This window comes from Acytostelium subglobosum, assembly GCF_000787575.1.
Source record: "Acytostelium subglobosum LB1 DNA, scaffold: scaffold9, whole genome shotgun sequence".
NCBI classification, from domain to species: Eukaryota; Evosea; class Eumycetozoa; order Acytosteliales; family Acytosteliaceae; genus Acytostelium; species Acytostelium subglobosum.
In genome coordinates this window covers 1,075,031-1,089,785 of record NW_012236524.1, presented here as the reverse complement: position 1 = coordinate 1,089,785, position 14,755 = coordinate 1,075,031, and the positions used below count along the sequence as shown (strand labels likewise).

Sequence of the window (14,755 nt, the reverse complement as noted above, 5' to 3'; positions counted from 1 at the left end):
AAGATATATATATACACACAACCAAACCTCTGCCACATTAAAGGAGCCTGATGAGTTTGCAAACTACCCGACAGTCCAAACTCTACGGCCACCATTCGAACACATGTATCCATCACTGTCACAATGATTAGTTTATTGCCTAGAACCTCAATGATAGACAACTGAGACCTCCATCAATCTTTCTAAACTCGGAGGAATCGACCTCTAGAACTTGGAAGCCGGCCTGCTCAAGCTTGGCCTTGGTCTTGGGGTTGCCAAGGGGCATGAGTATCTTGCCATTGACATGGATGCTGTTGGCGCAGTAGAGTTCGTCTTGATCGACCTCGATGAATGTGTACTTGGCAAATTGAGGCATTGACTTGAACTCCTTCCATCCAATCATTGTGTTGTTCTCCAAGTATGAGACACTGGTCTTTAGGTGTAGTGCATCGGGCACCTCGACAATCTCTCCGGTGAGTCCGTAGCGTTGGAGAATGGCAATGAGCTGGTTGGCACCGTCTCTGTTTGTACGTGCAGACAGGCCAATGAAGTAGTGTGTGCCGGCCATCATAACATCGCCCGCCTCCAATGTACCAGGAGCATTGATGTGCTCGATGTTCTTAAAGTGTTTGGACAGTGTGTCACCTATCAACTCGGCCTCACCTAGACGCGAGGGAGCACCTGGTCTTGAGATAGTGGCAACGAGACCACCCGGTACACACAATGCCACATCCTCTACGAATGTTGAGTCTGGGAAGCGACTGTCTGCCTCTAGACATGTGACTTGACAACCACATTGACGCAAAGTATCCAAGTATGCAGCATGTTGTTTAAGTGCCAACTGAAAGTCTGGCTTTCCAAGATGTGAACTTGTTGTCAATCCATTGACCATGTTCTCGCATGGTGTACGTGCTACTATTTGTGTAAATGACATCTCTGTATAACTCTCTTTTAAATATCTATCTTGTTTCCAATGATCTTCACTGCATCTACAAAACTCAAATGTTTGAGTGATTTGTCTTCTTTTCACGACAGTCTGCTTGTACCTCTTCATGTACTTTAATCAACAACATAACTATCTATCACTATTGTAATAACTAAGTATATTATATGATTAGGGCATCTTTAACATCACTAATAATGAATAGAAGAACAATTGAATTGAAGGATATTCCAACTTGGTCTCAACAGTTGGCAAAGATTCCAAAGACAACATCACAGAGTCGACCACAAGGATCTGCTCCACACTTTGTGGTCACTCCAAATGCTTCATTGAACGACAAGGTATCACTCTTCCAGTATGTGTTCATACACAATGTATTGATGATCGTGTTGACTAACAACCTCACAACAAACAGAGGAGATATTACTAGTTTGGCTGTGGACGCCATTCAGAATGCTGCCAACTCAAGTCTATTGGGTGGAGGTGGAGGTAAGTGTTCACATCCTTAGACCTTGTTATAAAGAGCTAAACTCCAAACATGTCGCTGCATCTCCCCATCAACAATAGTTGACGGTGCAATTCATAGAGCAGCTGGAAGAGACCTCTACAATGAGTGTAAGAAACTGAATGGTTGTGACACTGGTCAATCAAAGATTACCAAGGGATACAAACTCCCATCCAAGCACATTGTATGTCATCTCCCTCGAGCCTCTAACTAGTTGACACTCACTGACGAACCTACTAATACACCTCTCCAGATACATACAGTTGGTCCAATGAACTCTGATCCTAATGATCTAAGGTCATGCTATCACACAACACTTGGTCATATGGATACAAGCTCTTTAAGATCCCTGGCACTATGTTGTGTGGCAACAGGCGTCTATGGATTCCCACTAGTGGAGGCAGCTCATATTGCAATTGGAACAGTCAGACAATGGTTGGAGAGAACTCCTGCCGACAGAGTGGACCGTATAGTGTTTTGTGTCTTTACAGATACCGATAAGACTATATACACCAATTTGCTACAATCCTATTTCCCTGCAATGAATGTACAACAGGGAGTCACCCAGGCTGTTGTGGCAACAGCAACAACAACAGTTGTCACCGCGACTGTTCCAACCTCAAACACTACGGAGGTCATTCCTCCATCTACTTCAAGCAAAGATCAAGCACAATCAACAACAACGACAACTACTACTGCAACAACGGCAACGGAAACAAACACAACATCTGACAAAACAGTTGCAACGACCAATACCTCAGTCTCTAATCTGGATTCCTGCACATTATGTTCAAGTTGCGAATGTTGTGAATGCTGTGAATGTTGTTCTCCCTGTGAATGTTGCTCCTGCTGCTCTTGTTCCTGCGATTGTCCATTGTAACAACACCGTTCCAAATCATCACATCAATATCCGAACCAATCAAGTTGCCAATGCCAAGAATAATACAAGTATTCGTTAGCCCCAGCGTCGATCTGACAAAAAACTCAACAGACTCTCATTGGATGATAAATTATCATACCAACCTCTTTGTCATTCCCTCTTTGTGTGTCCTTTCAAGTCCAATGTATGTCCGAGAGGTACATTGTGACTAAACTGGAATGAGAAGAGATCATCCTATCCTTGACATGTTCTCAACATAGTCCAAGATTATTACTAATGGTGGTCAAAAGATATGAATCTGGATGTAGACAAAATAATTTATTAACTGACCATCTCTGAATGAGTGTGTGTTTTTGTTGTTACCAACCCCCCACAAACAAAATGAAGGGGTTTCCCAATGAACCAACGTGATAGATGATGACTCTTGATGAGTGTGGCGATCAACCACCTGAATCTTGGCTACACACACTACAACCACAACACCACTTATGATGATCGATGAATGCATCAGGGAAAGGGTCAGACTGGGCTAACATAAGTAATACATTTATCAGAACATGTATCATGACAGTAGATGTTATGATGAATAAATGACCAATCAATCAATTTGTTTGATGGTCTTATAATGATGCCTGGGCCAAAGCTCGTCGACGACTATTCCAACATCGGAAGGGGTGGGTATGTTTCTAGATAGGAACACATATTATTATGACACAGACGAGTACAACATCATCACATTGTAAGTTGATACTCTTGGCTAGATGGTGTCAGCTTGATGTGGCGGAATCATCAGATACCTGGACATTATTTATACTTGGACCAACAGGGCATCTAATCATTAATAAATACCTACAAACAGTTGATAAATAATAATACCAATACCATATTCATATTCCAAACTCTTACATATCATATACTTACTACATAAAATATATAAAGATGATGCCAATGACCCCTGAAGTTATGAAGAAGCAAGCAGAGGAGGCTGAGCTTATGCATAAGTTGATTGATCTCTCTGGTGGCGCAGTCCAAAAGTCGCGTGCTTTGGTCGCTGCTGCTAGATTGAACATTGCCGCTGCAATTGGAGCCGAGCCCAAGTCATGTGAGAAGCTGGCCCTCGAAGTTGGCTGTGATGAGGAATGTCTCTACAGACTGATGCGTGCACTCAGCCAGATTGGAATATTCAAGGAGACCGAGGAAAGCCGTGTCTTTGAGAACACTCGTCTGTCCACCGCTTTGGCCCAGGACAACTTCCGTGACCTCGTCATGATGACAGGACTCTCATGCAACTACCGTGCCTGGGAAGTGTTCCCAGAGACTGTCAAGCGTGGAAAGTCTGATCTGACTGAAGTCCTCGGAGGCATCCCAACCATTTGGCAGTTCCTCAAGACCCGTCCTGAGGACGAGATGGTCTTTGGCAAGGCCATGTCTGCCCTGACCAACAAGTTGACACCAATGCTCGTTGCCCAGAGTGACTTTACCAAATTTGACACTGTTTGCGATCTTGGTGGATCACAAGGAACCTTCATCTCGGCCATCCTCCGCGCCAACCCAACCATCAAGGAGGGAATCAACTTTGACCTTCCAACCGTCATTGAGAAGAACAAGCTTAACGAGGCTCGCAACAAGCAGTTGGATCCAAGATTCAAGGAGGTTGGAGGTGATTTCTTCAAGGAGGTGCCAGCAGCCGACTGCTACGTACTCAAGAACACCCTTCACGACTGGAACGATGAGTGCTCAGTCAAGATCCTCAAGTCTATTGCCAGTGCCATGAAGCCCGGTGCCAAGATCTACGTCTACGACTTCTTGCTCAGCAATGAGAAGAACGAGAATCTTTCAAGTGTTGTCTGGATGGACTTGAACATGCTGCAACTGTGCAACGGCAAGGAGAGAACTCTGGCCAACTGGGAGCATATCTCTGTGGAGACCGGATTGAAGATTGAGCGTGTTCAGCGCGCTCCAAAGGAGAACATGACATCCCTTGTCATTTTTACCAAGTAGATAGTAGTAGACTGACATTGTTAAGACAATGTTACTCTTTTTTTGTGTGTGGTGTATGATGTCATCGCTTATTAGTCATCAATAAACACTCTCCATATTTATAAAATGTATATATTTGTATGTATATTTTCTTGGGATTGAAACAAATAATTGAATGAGTAGTTATAAAAGACATGTCATTCATTTCTTGTTCTTGATCTGTATCACCTCATTAGGCATGAACAACAACCATTGGGTTTGTAAGCCCACACAACACACTCCCCACATTGTGTGTTTGTTGTGAACACAAACTTTGTGATCACATGCTTTTTCATTACCTCATTGACAGATATATTTAGTAAAAGAGATATATATAAATAACACAAACTATAAAGATACAGATCAGTTATATATATGGATATATAGATAGGGGTTGTGTAATGTCAATGTAATTGGTGGTGAGATGTAAGTCACCGATATCCCCTGCATTATTTTGACTATCTAAGATTACTAATACATTACACTAACAACAACAAAGACCTTTTGTAAATAACTTCATTCAGATTCGAACAGGGTCAATCAATCAATCAATCATCATACTCGATCAATCGATCAATCGATCAATCAATCAATTAAAACAACTCAAGACCAGGACCAGAGACAGATATATATGAATGAATGATAGTAATGATGAACAGCGTTAGACATACTACATCGGCAGCTGCTGCGACGGCGGCTGCCGCAGCTGCATCAATCAATCAATCGAATGTAGACGATATGGATGTAGAGGATGTGGTCATGGCCCCATACTCCTCAACGAATTCCCAACAACAACAACAAGATAGTACGCAAACATCGTCATCACAACAGCAGCAACAAGGAGATGAGGATGATGAAATGGAGGAGGGCGAAGAGAAGTCACACATCGACCTGATCGTGTCAAGACTGAAGGACAAGTTCAACAGTGTCGATCAAACTGGCATGTACGTGTCATTCCTGGACCTTATCAGCAATCCGCCAATCAACAACATTGGTGCCAACAGTAACTCCCATAGTGGCGGCAACAGCAGCAGTAGCAACAGCAATGGACATCACAAGGCCAGGCCTAAAAAGTTGGTTAATTAACATGTCGATATGCATATTCTTGCACACGAACTAACCAACACAAACAACAACAACAGCGAGTATAGGACACCAGTTCAAATCACGATTAAACAGGAGGGCGCAGCGAGCGAAAGACAGTCACAACTACAACAGCACAGGAAGCATGGAGGTGGCGGCGGACACGCCAACACCAAGCGGACCCCGGCAATGACCGTGTCATCAATCCTCAAGATTATGACCAGTCCAATCGGGCCAATGCTCTCCCCAATCAATGACAGTGGTTCCAGCGAGACGATATACAACAGCAACAACATGGATGAAGATGAGCCAAACTCTCCACCGCCGCCGCACAAGCCCAATCATTCGATCGCAGCCAAATCGAAGCAGGTCATCGATGAACCATACACCAACAAGCGATCAGCTGCTACTGTTGCTTCCACAGTGCCTGAAAGCACTTCGACGACTACCGGATCATCTACCTCAACAACAAGTGACAAGACACCAACAAAGGCCAAGACGACACATGAATCCACAAACGAAACAATCAAGCAGCAACCCAACACAACATCAGCATCAACGTCAACAACATCAACATCAACAAAGGAGGAGTCCAAGAAGGGCTTGAAACTTACAATCAAGCTTGAGCGTAAGAATATTGTTGGCGCCGCTGCAGGACAGTCCACATCATCTTCCTCAACTACTACCACCACACCGTCCGCGACCACAACACCATCCGAAGCAGCACAATCAACCAAAGTAACAACAACACCATCATCATCATCGAGCAATGTACAAAGACCAACACCTCAGAAACAACAACAAGCAACAACACCTGAAAAGAAGGACCATGACAACAATAACAACAACAATAGCACAACAAAGAAGAGAGCACTGCCTCAGGACGACCAACCATCAACACGTTCAGCCAACAATAGCATTAATTTGGACACTGGAAGTGATGAGGGTGAAGAGGATGAAGATGACCTGTTTGGTGACAGAGCCATCAACGAGAATACATCAGCCAAACCTAAGGAGCCGACCAGGGATGACAAGGAGTCCAGTAGTAGTAGCAGCAGCAGAGCCAACAAGAAGCTCAAAACCATCGACGGCACCAGCATCGCCACTGACTCCCCATCCACCAAACACAAGACAAAGAGTGGGAGTAGTAGTAGTAGTACGCAATCAGATATGGATATTGAGCCTGCAGGTGGATCTCTAAAGGACAGGGACAGAGATAGAGACAGAGACAAGGACAAAGATAGAGAGAAGGACAAGGAGAGAGACGGCAGCAGAGGAAGCAAAGAGAAGAAGGCAGTGGAAAGGGAAGGAAGCTTCAACAACAAGGACAAAGACAAGGACAACAAAGATAGAGGTGACAGAGATAGAGGCGACAGAGATAATAGAGAGCGTGAGAGAGATAAGGAGAAGGATAGGAGAAGCGAGTCAACACCAACGAACGCGTCTTCAAAGAAGAAGGAGGTGGCTCACTATTCACCACCCTCCAATCCATTCGCCGTGACCGAGGAGGAGAAGAAGAACATCGAGATGGAGAATGGCATTAGACGACGGTCATCCAGTCGCAATGGCAGGGACAAGGGCAAGCGAGCCGACGACAGAGATAGTAGAGATGGAAGATACAAGGACAAGGAGAAACCATCATCAGATAGAGATCGCGACAGAGATAGAGACAGAGAGAGGGAGCGTGACAGAGAACGTGAACGCGAGAGAGATAGGGAGAGAGACAGGGAGCGTGGAAGCGGTGGCGGTGGTGGTGGAAGAGATCGCGACAGAGACAGAGACAGAGAGAGAGAAAGAGAGAAGGAGAGGGAGAAGGAAAGGGAGAGAGATCGCGACAGAGATAGAGATAGAGAGAGGGACAAGGACAAGCCAAGGAACAGCAGAGACAAGGACAAGGAGCGAGGAAGAGACAAGGAGAAGTCGAGGGACAGACTGTCCAGCGCAGCTCAACAACATAGACGCGAGTTTTTGGAGACGCTGGACACGCTGGCCATGGAGGAGACGGCCGTGGTACCCATCAAGCTGAGTAAAGAGGAGGAGAAGTCACATCGAAACGACATCAATCGACTCAAGAACGAATCAAAAGATCTCAAGACCTCTGCACAACAGTTACATCAGTTTGGCGAAACAGAATGTTTGGTACTCTTCCTTCAGATTGGTCTCAAGTATATTCTCATTGCTCATCTTATGACAGTATGTATCAACTTGTTGCCACTCCATTCAGGAATCAATCAATCACTCACTCAATCAATCACACGTCACTCCATCAGTCCATCGACGACTTGACAAAGACCTATGCCTACTTTTCATCTATTGGATCATTCTTTGATGGTATTGCCAACATTGCCATCGGTTTCAAATTGGAAGCAAGCGCATCATACTTGTATGTATCTCATTAGGGCACAGGCTGACGCAAAGTACATCGCATTCTGACCAACATTCCTTTGTACAGTTTGAAATGTGCATCCTTCTGCTATGCCAAGTCGTTCAATCTGAAGAAAGAACATCTTAAGCACTCAAGGAGGGATCTAATGCATCAATACTCTGTACCAAACAAGACACATTCGTCACATTCTTCATCATCCTCATCAATGGAGGTCAGCCACTCTGGTACCTCCTCTCAAATACCTCTTACTCCCACCACTGGACCCTCTTCTCCACTGCCCTCACCACGTGACACCTCTGGCGGCGGTAACAGTAGCACTGGCACTGGAGGCACTGGTGGCAACAGCAATCACCGACTGTCAAGCTTTTTGCGAGAGTCTGAAGATCTATTCAACTTCTTTGAGTGCCAGGATAGGGCAAACAAGATGGCGAAGCACAACCCTCATTGTATGGTATTCGACAAGGACTACTTCTCCGAACCTTGCATGACATTCATCGATTATGTCAGGAAGGAATGGGAGAGGATGGCGCCAAACACACGAAAGTGATCACCCATCACTCAACAACCACTAGTGTAGAGATTAAACCACCCAACATGTTTGAATGGAGCAAGCGCTCGACTTGTAATATTTGTTTGGTTGATAGAGGGAATGAACGATGTTATTGTCCAAATGGTCAGGCAACTTTGGATTACATTTTCCCAACTTTTGAAAGACCAATACAACAGACAATTGCTACAAGCTTCCAAGTACTTTATTGATAGTGACAAAATATTCGACAGGTTTTCTTTGATGTTGTTATATGCTTGAAGCACAAAGTATGAGGTCTTTCACACCAAATAGTGTCTTGCATGTGAGTGATAAACTTATCTGGTCAATGTTGTTCAGCGATGATACTATCTGTTTGAGAGGATAATGAGACAGTGTATCCATTCCGTTCAATTTCAAGTTCTCTGGAAGTGTTTACAAGTAAGTGTATACACTGTGATAGAGTTGCTGTTATTATCTCTTTATTACAAATAAACTATATTAATATAATTGATGAAGATAGATCATGTGCAAGCTAACTATTATTTACCAAAGTTCTCCAAGGCGATTGCCTGCCCATTCCAGTCAAAAGTTACTCAAATCATATGGTAGTAGAGAGAGATAAAGACAAATCATTTAATTATTAAGAGTTCGTCGTGAGGCGCAGCTGTCGGTCGGAGAGCTGTCCTGGTTGGAGGAGGGGGGTAGAAGAGCCTTTTGTTGCTCACTTGCTGATGATGCCGGCTGCCAAGTTGGGACGGAATGGACATCCCTTGGGGCACTTTTGGTGCTCGCTGCGATGTTGCTCGCAGGCCTCGGGTGGGCGTCCAATCGGCTTCTTGACGCGACGTGGCGCTGGCGATGCGATAGATCCCTCTCCCAATGACTTGAATGGGTTATTTGGATGATCATTGTGGCCAAGTTTGTTGTTGTTGTTGTTGTTGCTGTTCATGTTCAACAAAAGGTTGGAGGCAGATGAGTTGGCTTGCTGGTCCGCCTTCTTGGCAGCGTAGGAAGGGAAGGGCAAATGGTGATGTTGGTTGAGATAGTTGGACATGGTCATGTCGATTGAGTTGTTGATGCTGTAATTGCCATGATGGCCGCCAATACCGTAGGATGAGGTACCGGTAGATGGCAACTGTGCTGCAGGCTGTATGGGAGTTGGGTGCACCAGCTTCTGCTCCTTCATTGGTGGGGGTGCGTAGGAGGGAATGGGCAGGTCGGCATTCTCGGCCCTGCGCTTCTTCTCATTGTTCTCGATCAACTTGGATATGGGATGGACAGACGACGTCATTGGTCTTGGGGACCACTTGTTCACCAGACGCATGTACTTCTTGCGAGTGGAGGTCACCGTGCGCCCCAGAGAGTTGGAGATTGCTCTCCATCGCAGCTCGCTCTCGCGTGGACTGACCGAGTGCGGGTCCTGTTGGAAGACCATCTCCAGGAGCTGACAGCACTCTTCCTGCGACCACAACTTGCGAGTTGGTGGGTGGAACTCAACAGGTGAGGTGCGATCGCTGCAGGTGTCTGGACACTTCTTCTTCCACTTGCTATGTCTGTCGCAGGCAAGCGAGCGGACATTGTTTCCAAACTCGTCTCCAGAGCGTGGTGATTCAGAGCCCGATGGCGACGAAGGGTAATCATCGTAGTTGTTGTTCATGAACATCATCTCTGACGACTGTGGCGACAAGAAGGGAGAAGTGTTCAATGAGGAGCCCGATGGTGTAGTACGAAGGGAATCATGCTTTGGTGAATTTGAAGGGGAGAACTGTCTGTTGTTGTTGTTGTTGTTGTTGGTTGTTGTATTGTAGGAGTAGTTGCTACCATTGCCATTGTATTGGAAGGGTCTCTTCTTGTATAAGTCCTCCTCGATTGAGTCAGACTTTGTCATGCGTGCAGGCAGAAAGCCGTTGTGTTCATTGTTGTTGTTGTGTGTAAATGGGTTGGATGATGCTTGTCTATTGTTGTTGTTGACATTGTCATAGCTCTTGAATGAGATTATGTTGTGCAGTGGATTGAGGTTGAGGAGAGATGGTGTAGGTGCGGGGGAGGAAGAAGCGGAAGATGGAGAGGAAAACTGTTGTTGGTAACTTGAGTCTATTATTGAACTCTGAGTTGGTTTGTTGTTGTTGTTGTTGTTGTTGTTGATGGATGATAATGATGATAATGATGACAGTGATGACAGGGAGTAGATGGAGGGAGAGGATGTTGTTGATGTACTACCAATCGTAGGTGTAGTTGTTAAGGATGAAGGATTGCTGTTGCTGCTACTGGTGTTGTTGTGGATATTAAGTGATGGTACTTTAATTGTGTTGAAATGTCTATGTTGTTGTTGTTGTTGTTGTTGAGACATGTTGTTGTTGTCTGTAATTTTTGTTGGCGGCAACAAATGTCTGTCGTGGACACTTCCGGCTTCACCACCTCCTACCATGAATCCAATCTTCATTCGATCAACTACCATGGTCATCGTTAAAGTAGTATGTATGAAGATGTAATATAAATATTATATTATTATTATGTATATAATGTATTTGTATAAGTAATATATATAATTAGTGTTTTGTACTTTGGTGTCTATTTGATTGATTGATTGATTGATTGGTTATATTAATACAATGTACGATTGAGTATTTAAATAATAATAATATTTTAAGATGTTATACAAGCAGGGAAATGGAGGGAAAATGATGATGGATGGATGGATGGATGGAATAGATGGGATAATTGATTGATTGGATTGATTGAAAGAATGGAATTATTGTTGTGGCTCTTGAATAAGTAGAAGTAATAATACAAGTATATATAATTAATAGAATAGAATAGAATACAGATAGATACACACGAGGTCACAAAGGTTGAAATGGAACTGTCTGGGCCACAAATAAGGTTGCAGCGCTACATAAATGGCAGACCAGCCATCCATCCAGCGACATCGCTGTATGTCTGTCTCCATCAGTGAGCCAGCTGGCCATCAATCCTTCAATCACCCCCTCATTTGTGTGTTTTCTGCGGCGCAAAGGAACGTGCCGGATGGGCGTGAGGGTTGATGTGAAGCAGCATCGATGATGGTGTGACCAGTGAGCGCACTGGACCGTCCAAATGCCACCGGCCATATGGTGATGGATGGGACTGGTAGGATGGATGGGCCAGGTAGGCTGGCTGTCTTTTCCCTGCGGGGGGTGCCACGCGCTGCCCGTCCAAGCGTAGCACAAAGGGGTGAGATTAAACCGACACACATGCACACAAGTGAGTTGTCGACAATCACCAATCAGCTTCAACACACACAAAACACAAATATTTGTGTGAGATAGGTGTTGTGATCGAATACACAACAGTGTTTGTGTGTGTTTGAGGCCAACACTGGAGATGTGATTGGATTGGATGGATGGATGGACCAACGAACAACATCTAACATCAACAACATAAGAAGGAAGGTTGATGAGGTGGTTGATCGAAAGATTACTGTTGTTGTTGAGTGAGGTGTGATATTGGAACCATGAACAAAAAACAACTTTAACGATCACGTTGGTTGGTTGGTTTGTTGGTTGGTTGTTTGCTTGTTTGTTTGGTTGTGGATGTCCAAAGGACACAAATACAAGAGTTACGCGATGGATCAGATCCATCTGGTGATTGGATGGCGGTTGTAGTGCATAGTGATTGGAATTGATTTGTGGATATGGATGGAGAAAATGAAATGAAGTGAAGGAAGACTTACATACTTTGGTTTTGTTTCTGCTGATGACGTTGGTTGTCGACGACGATCAAGAAGTCGATGTTGATTGTTGTTTGTTGTGTTTGTTGTTGTTATAACAAGAATATTGGTCGAGTACAGGATGGATGGATCAATGTTAATGAAGAAGTAGAAGAAGAAGAAAGGAAGGAAAGGAGGAATGTATGAATGAGATGAGGGGTTGATACTTTGGGAGTTGGATACACACATGCGTGGTTGGTTTGAGGTGATTGTTGATTTGGTCGTCTTGTTGGACGTGTCGAGGAACACACACACCTAAAGCTGTTGATGGTATCCCTTATCGACGACCAAAAATAAACCCAGTCCACAATGCAAACATTAATTAAGAATTAAAATAGGATCACCGACCAAGGGTGACGATGGCAACTTGCTGCTATTTTCCTTCAGCAACAACGATCGGCCCCTGAAGACGCTGGTCAAGCACCACGCACCGGGCACATTAAGACCCATGCCCGTCCAAAAAGTACAGTCCGTCCAAGCAAGTGCCCAATCACATTTTGATAGGGACTAGCGGGGCCGGGATTGGGCGAGCGTTTTGTGACTTTGAAAAACAAAAGAAGCCGTTCCTTCAGCAGTCCAGGCAGTTGTGTGGACCGAGCGTGAGCCGGTTTTTGATGGTGAAGCAAAGCCAGTCGATCAAGTTGTGCATCGAACGTGCGTGGTGTTTGGTCGTTTGGTTGGTTGGTTGGCGGGATGGATAGATATGGCGAATGAATCGAAACGTATTGTATGTATGGGGGAAAAGGAAGGGAAGGTTGTGATGATGTGTGATGGCATTTGTCTATATCCAATCGCAAACAGCAGTGAGCGAGGTTGTATCTTTGCTCCTTTGTGTCAGTGCGTTGTACATCCCTAGATAGTAGGCCCAGGGGGCTTGTAGAACATCAAAGATGTTGACACCGTGCACAAACAAACAGACAACAATGTTCGTGTAAGTCCTCCTTTGATCCTTTGATCGGGGAAAGGATATATATAACATTCATTCACCGAAACAATGACAATAGAGTGGATGTGTTTGGTTGGTTGGTTGGTCGTCGCTTGGACGGTTATAAGAGTAGATATAGTGATTGGTGTATACTCGACAACAACAACAACAACATTGACAACAAACATTGTCAACAACAACCATATATGATATGTTGGTAGATTGATTGATGTTTGTTGACTTACCTTATGCGTCAAATAAACAGGGGAAATATTACTGCTACTACTACTATTGCGGAAAGTATGTATGTACTGCTGGATGGCTGTGCGTGTTGTATGTTTGTGTGAAGAGTGTTGGTAAGTTGGTAAGATTGGTCATTTTGATGGCCATATCAGGGATATTCCTGAATGTCCACATGTTGTAGTGGGGTTGCAGTTGTTACCCCATGCGAATGTCATCGTCATCATCATTGTCATTACCTGTTGTTGTGTATATGTTTCAATGGAGCGTAATTATTTATTATGAGGGAAACTCTAAGCTGATGTTGATGTTGATGTTGATGTATGTTTGTTTGTTTTTTGACAATATTATAATATAAGTAAAAGATGTTTGTTATTGCTGGATGATGATTAGAAAGAGAATCCCTGGGTTTGGGGAAGATGAGCGATGGCTGTCCAACGAAAGTCACTCCTTAATATTCCCTCCTTTGACCTAATGTAGAATCATGAATGACCATTCAATTAAGCTAACCTGAATGGTCTTTAAACTTTAGTTTGGTCCATCTGGACACTCACTTTTTGAGCTGTGGAGGTGACATCCATGTTCCACAAGCTTTCGCATCGATGACCCAACCCAATCACGCATCACTTTGGGGGTGATGGATCTTGTGGTCGCTTGCTTGCCTGTCCCGGCTTAGGAACCCCTTGCATGGTTTGAGGGTTAATTGAAGCTGATTGTCTGTGCCCCATTGGCCCGGTGCCCAGCTACATCATCCTAACACTGTACATGCTGATAGATTTGATTGGTATTAATCATCTACCCAGGATGTATGTAAAATTAACAAATGAATGATGAGTGAATCGACTACCCTCGGGACCTCGCTGGACATGCTTGTGCAGGCAAGGTCCCGACATAGCAAACAGCCCACACTTTCATCAACTTCGGTGAATTGTATTAATTTGGCCCGCAAAATGTCAATAGGAGGCTCAATGCCCGCAGAGGGTCTTCAATAATCCGTCTTATTTTCTGTTCGGGAAATGGGCTTCACCAAGTAGTCGACAAAGATAGCATCGCAAAAGACCGAAACAAGCTCACGTTCATAACACCTGACCCAACATGAGGGTCGCGCGACACCCCTTTCATGACCCCCCGCACCAACCATTCACTTTGATACAACCACGCACCAGATTGATAAGAATTCCAATCGAAGTCCAACAAAAGATTCTTCCGCTACCTTTGCTAGACATGTCCAACATACATCAGATGGATGATGGTCCGCTGAGGAGCGAACATACTTTTCGACAATCTTACCGATCATGTGCTCATCATCCTTGCGCTGGCGAGTAATAATGCACCAAGGATGACCAGTCTGGTCAATAAACACTCGACTGATGTCTATTATTCGCCGGCGAATGTGTCTCACATTCGAGTGTTGATCCAGTGACTTGTTCATCGCGCGTGGACACTGCTGCAAAGACAACATTAAAATATTTATTCTGTTATCTCTCCAAGATATTTATTTGTTTATTGTATTGACTG

The 14,755-nt window shown here is 44.4% G+C and overlaps 5 protein-coding genes across 5 annotated transcripts; 3 read left to right on the top strand and 2 right to left on the bottom strand.

Moving 5' to 3' along the window:
- Window positions 1-139: 139 nt before the first annotated feature.
- SAMD00019534_053470 (hypothetical protein) lies at window positions 140-913 on the bottom strand (the record flags this gene model as incomplete). The annotated part of the gene is made up of 1 exon (XM_012899818.1): window positions 140-913. The coding sequence occupies one exon, from the start codon at window positions 911-913 to the stop codon at window positions 140-142; it is 774 nt and encodes a 257-aa protein (XP_012755272.1).
- Window positions 914-1,089: 176 nt separating this feature from the next.
- On the top strand, window positions 1,090-2,304 carry SAMD00019534_053460 (hypothetical protein; the record flags this gene model as incomplete). Its single annotated transcript, XM_012899817.1, has 4 exons — window positions 1,090-1,277; window positions 1,338-1,411; window positions 1,490-1,611; window positions 1,681-2,304. Coding segments are annotated over 4 exons (1,008 nt in total), but the record flags the coding sequence as incomplete, so codon positions are not given.
- Window positions 2,305-3,246: 942 nt separating this feature from the next.
- Window positions 3,247-4,308, top strand: SAMD00019534_053450 (hypothetical protein; the record flags this gene model as incomplete). Its single annotated transcript, XM_012899816.1, has 1 exon — window positions 3,247-4,308. One exon carries the CDS (start codon window positions 3,247-3,249, stop codon window positions 4,306-4,308), a length of 1,062 nt encoding a protein of 353 aa, XP_012755270.1.
- Window positions 4,309-4,977: 669 nt separating this feature from the next.
- SAMD00019534_053440 (hypothetical protein) lies at window positions 4,978-8,342 on the top strand (the record flags this gene model as incomplete). The annotated part of the gene is made up of 4 exons (XM_012899815.1): window positions 4,978-5,399; window positions 5,469-7,602; window positions 7,680-7,792; window positions 7,862-8,342. 4 exons carry the CDS (start codon window positions 4,978-4,980, stop codon window positions 8,340-8,342), a joined length of 3,150 nt encoding a protein of 1,049 aa, XP_012755269.1.
- Window positions 8,343-9,048: 706 nt separating this feature from the next.
- SAMD00019534_053430 (hypothetical protein) lies at window positions 9,049-10,788 on the bottom strand (the record flags this gene model as incomplete). Its single annotated transcript, XM_012899814.1, has 1 exon — window positions 9,049-10,788. A coding segment is annotated over one exon (1,740 nt), but the record flags the coding sequence as incomplete, so codon positions are not given.
- Window positions 10,789-14,755: the final 3,967 nt, after the last annotated feature.